Raw genomic sequence first — 4,254 nt, 5'->3', positions numbered from 1 at the left:
ATGTGGATTGGCAATAGGTGTGTGTGGGGAGGGTTCACAAACGAAAAACTACTAACATTAAGGAATAACGTTTGGAACTCCATTCTATGTCTGAACTGGGTGCAAAAAACCTAAAAAACATCACTATGGGGAGATAAGGTATGCACACCAGTGACTATGGAAGGGGAATACATGGAATAGCAGAAACTGCTGTGTGAATACTGACATGAAAAATTCAATAGCTATTTGTAAGAATGAAATGTGAAAAATGGAACCTGCATTACTGCCATGAATATATGAATAAAGAGAAATTTAGCTACTGAATTGATCAATGCAGAAGAGCCCCAACACTACGCCAAAGTATTTCTCTACGTTGGGGTCCCTAGCTTGTGTGTGTCCTCTCATGCAGTTAAAAAACTTACCGTGTATGGGACGCTGAGACCCAGGCTATATATACGATGTGGATTGGCAATAGGTGTGTGTGGGGAGGGTTCACAAACGAAAAACTACTAACATTAAGGAATAACGTTTGGAACTCCATTCTATGTCTGAACTGGGTGCAAAAAACCTAAAAAACATCACTATGGGGAGATAAGGTATGCACACCAGTGACTATGGAAGGGGAATACATGGAATAGCAGAAACTGCTGTGTGAATACTGACATGAAAAATTCAATAGCTATTTGTAAGAATGAAATGTGAAATTGCCAATCCACATCGTATATATAGCCTGGGTCTCAGCGTAGTGTTGGGGCTCTTCTGCATTGATCAATTCAGTAGCTAAATTTCTCTTTATTCATATATTCATGGCAGTAATGCAGGTTCCATTTTTCACATTTCATTCTTACAAATAGCTATTGAATTTTTCATGTCAGTATTCACACAGCAGTTTCTGCTATTCCATGTATTCCCCTTCCATAGTCACTGGTGTGCATACCTTATCTCCCCATAGTGATGTTTTTTAGGTTTTTTGCACCCAGTTCAGACATAGAATGGAGTTCCAAACGTTATTCCTTAACATGCTATTTTAACGTCACGGAAGGTCCTATCATCAGTGCTGGTTACCGGGAGGGCACAGCAATGATCTGAAGGAAAAGCAGCGGGAGACAGAGTGCAGGACGCGTTGCGGGGACCTGTAAGTGTAATGGCAATGTTTATTAACTGTATGTGTATATGTATAATGTGTTTTTATGTGTTTGTGTTTGGCTACCATTGTTTTCAATGGGGTTCGACGGGGTTCGTCAAACGTTCATCGAACGTTCGCCGAACTGAGCCGCCGTTCGACAAACCGAACTCGAAAACTAGGGGGGTGGCTTAACACTGCTCCTGAAAGCAGGCTCCTTCACTTAGCCACAGTGGGGATCGAGGCCCGGATAGCTCCACGCTACCAGGTCACAACAGACAATCTAAAACTTAGTGCCAGGAGGAAGGTTACGGACCACCAGCAGCACTGTAGGGGATGGGACCCGGTCACGCTCCCCTTGAGAGGCAACGGCATTCAGAGACTTTGGTTTACCTTGTTGTCAGCGTCTGCTTCATTGCTGAGTGAGTACCCGACTGACCCCTGCATTGCATCCCGCATCACCATCCAGAGTCCCGGGGCCCTGTCCCTACTCGTGGAGGGCTATGTCACCTTTCTGCCCCATTCCATCTCCCCGGGTACTCCCAACGGCTGCGGCAGTACTCCCAATTGCCGAACACCACGGGTGGCATCACGAACTATTTCAAATCCCCTGTAAATACCCCCCTTTCACTTTAGAGTGTGACCCCAGGCCCCCGGGTCCGTAAACCTTCAAGCCACGAACGAACACCACCCCCGGGTTCCGAGCAGTGGTGGCACAAAAGCAGACAGGTGTGGTCTGGTATTCTCAGACTAGGGAGATCTATGGTTTTTGGACCCTCCAGAATTTGTTTAAAATGATTGTTTAAAAGCCGGATGGTAAAAAGCCGTACGGCTTTTCACTGCTGGACTTAATCAATCAGATGATGAATCAGCTGATCATTCATAAAAGCCGGCCGGCTTTTCCCCGCTGGACTTAAATGATCAGATGATGCCGTCAGGTGACAGCATCAGCTGATTACCGGGAGGTCCTGGAGCCGATCGGACGTGTCTCGGGAGTCTGCAGACAGGGGAGTATGCTATTTTTATTCTACTGTTTACTTTTGATTTCACTTAGAAACAAATCTACATTCAGAGAGAAGCTACCACACATACGCTACTAAGCACATGTCGCACAGAAGGAGGAACACAGGATTCTTCCTCCCCCTAATACTCAGACAACATTGTTCACAGCAGTGACCTGGGAGTCAAAAATACTTACAGGGGTCTTCCCCATGCTGTTCCCATGTCATTTGAGTACTGTTCTCAAACATTTGTGACATTTTTAGGCTTTCTGCAGACCGCCGGGGGTGCTGCAGGAAAAATGCTCCAGTTTCTCATAGGTTCACATTGGGCTTGGTGCTTGGATTGAGCACTCAAGCATTTTAATATGCTCGATCCGTTCATCGAGCACACAAGCATTTTACTGCTCGCTCATCCTTAGTAAGGAGTTAACAACTCTGAAACATTAGTCAATAATAAAAAAATAAAACATTTTAACACAATCTACATAATATTCTCAGAAGCAAATGTTAATTCCAATGGGATGTTAATGTAAAAAAAAATACTAATTAATTATCTTGTTATTCTATATAAGCATGGGTGAGGACAGACAATTCTTAGCACTTCTGAATGATCTGTTAGTGTTGTCCCAGAGTATATACTGTAATATGAATAGATGATCTTATATTATGTATAAGCTCTATGGAATGAGACAGATACTTATTGATTATATCTGCTTATTATTAATTTATAAGATATCACAGTTATATTTGGGGTATTTTGTATTTATATTGTATTAGATATACAGAACAAGGATTGTGCATGCAAGCAAGAAAAATAGGTATAAAATAAAATGTGAGTTGTAGAATTGCATTATCTTTTATGTTTAAGGAATGACACTAACTAATGAACATGATCAATGCAACAACGGTAGAAGAATTTGTCTTAGTAGGTTTTCCAGGGAGTCGCCAGGTTCAGGCCCTTATGTCGGCTGCGTTGCTGCTGGTCTACCTTGTTACAATAGCAGGAAACATATTCATAATCATTCTAATATGCACGGACAGTCGTCTTCATTTCCCCATGTACTTCTTTTTAGTTTTATTGTCTTTTATAGAAATTTTTGCAATTTCAACAGTTATCTGTAAACTTTTAGACATTCTTATTTTGGCTCAGAACACAATTTCCAAATCTGGATGCATGATTCAGTCTTATCTTTATTTCTTCTTATCAGCTTCAGATTTTCTTCTTTTGTCCGTTATGTCCATAGACCGCTTTGTGGCCGTCTGCTACCCATTAAGGTATTCATCCATTATGAGGATGAACCTCTGTATAATGCTAGCTGTTGGCTGTTTTTCTATCTCGTTTGTCTTTCTTCTGTTTCCTACCATCATGATAGCACAGTTACCATTTTGTGGACATGTAATAAATCATTTTTTTTGTGACAATGTGGCCATGTTAAAGTTGGTTTGTGCATCTGACATCAGCTTAATTAATCTATTATCATTGGTTGCATCTGTATTTATTCTTATTGCTCCTTTAATCATCACATCTGTTTCATATATCTTCATTGTGTCTGCAGTTATAAGGCTTCCATCAGATACAGGTCGTCAGAAAACATTCTCTACCTGTGTCTCTCACTTCACCATGGTTTCTATAGTTTTTGGCAGTGCCATATTCATTGAAATAAGACCATCCAAGGACTATTCCATTGAAATAGACAAATCGGTACATTTGATAAGCACTGTATTGGGCCCATTATTAAACCCATTTGTATACACATTACGAAATCACAAAGTTAAAGACTGCATTAGAGATGCAGTGAAAAGGAAATTTCTATTGAGAAGAGACCGGGGCTGAAAAGGTTTGTTCACATGTAATTGGAAAAATCCATAACTGATCCATAAGAAAATCTGCATGTGATACATTGTGTCCAGGAACTGCTGTTGATATCATCTTATACATTCCAAAGAGGAAAATCCACTGGGAAAATCCACATTGCAGGTGAATTTCTGTATGGAAAAATGTTCACAGTATTGGCTAAAAATTCACTATGCTGCTGTTATAATCCACCACTATTTTTTCTTCCAGAAAATCTGGAAAGAAAATCCACAGTAAATCCACTGTGTATAAATAAATCCTTAAGGCCCGTTTCACACGTCAGTGAAAAACACAGA

General features: G+C 40.8%; 1 protein-coding gene across 1 annotated transcript; it reads left to right on the top strand.

Annotated features, from left to right (window-relative positions):
- Positions 1-2,992: 2,992 nt before the first annotated feature.
- LOC142243913 (olfactory receptor 6M1-like) lies at positions 2,993-3,937 on the top strand. Its single transcript, XM_075316127.1, has one exon. It carries the CDS (start codon positions 2,993-2,995, stop codon positions 3,935-3,937), a length of 945 nt encoding a protein of 314 aa, XP_075172242.1.
- The last annotated feature ends 317 nt before the right edge of the window (positions 3,938-4,254 follow it).

The sequence above is a fragment of the Anomaloglossus baeobatrachus genome, chromosome 1 (genome assembly GCF_048569485.1).
Source record: "Anomaloglossus baeobatrachus isolate aAnoBae1 chromosome 1, aAnoBae1.hap1, whole genome shotgun sequence".
NCBI classification, from domain to species: Eukaryota; Metazoa; Chordata; class Amphibia; order Anura; family Aromobatidae; genus Anomaloglossus; species Anomaloglossus baeobatrachus.
The sequence above is the reverse complement of the archived record's forward strand: the minus strand, read 5'-3'. Positions and strand labels throughout refer to the sequence as shown.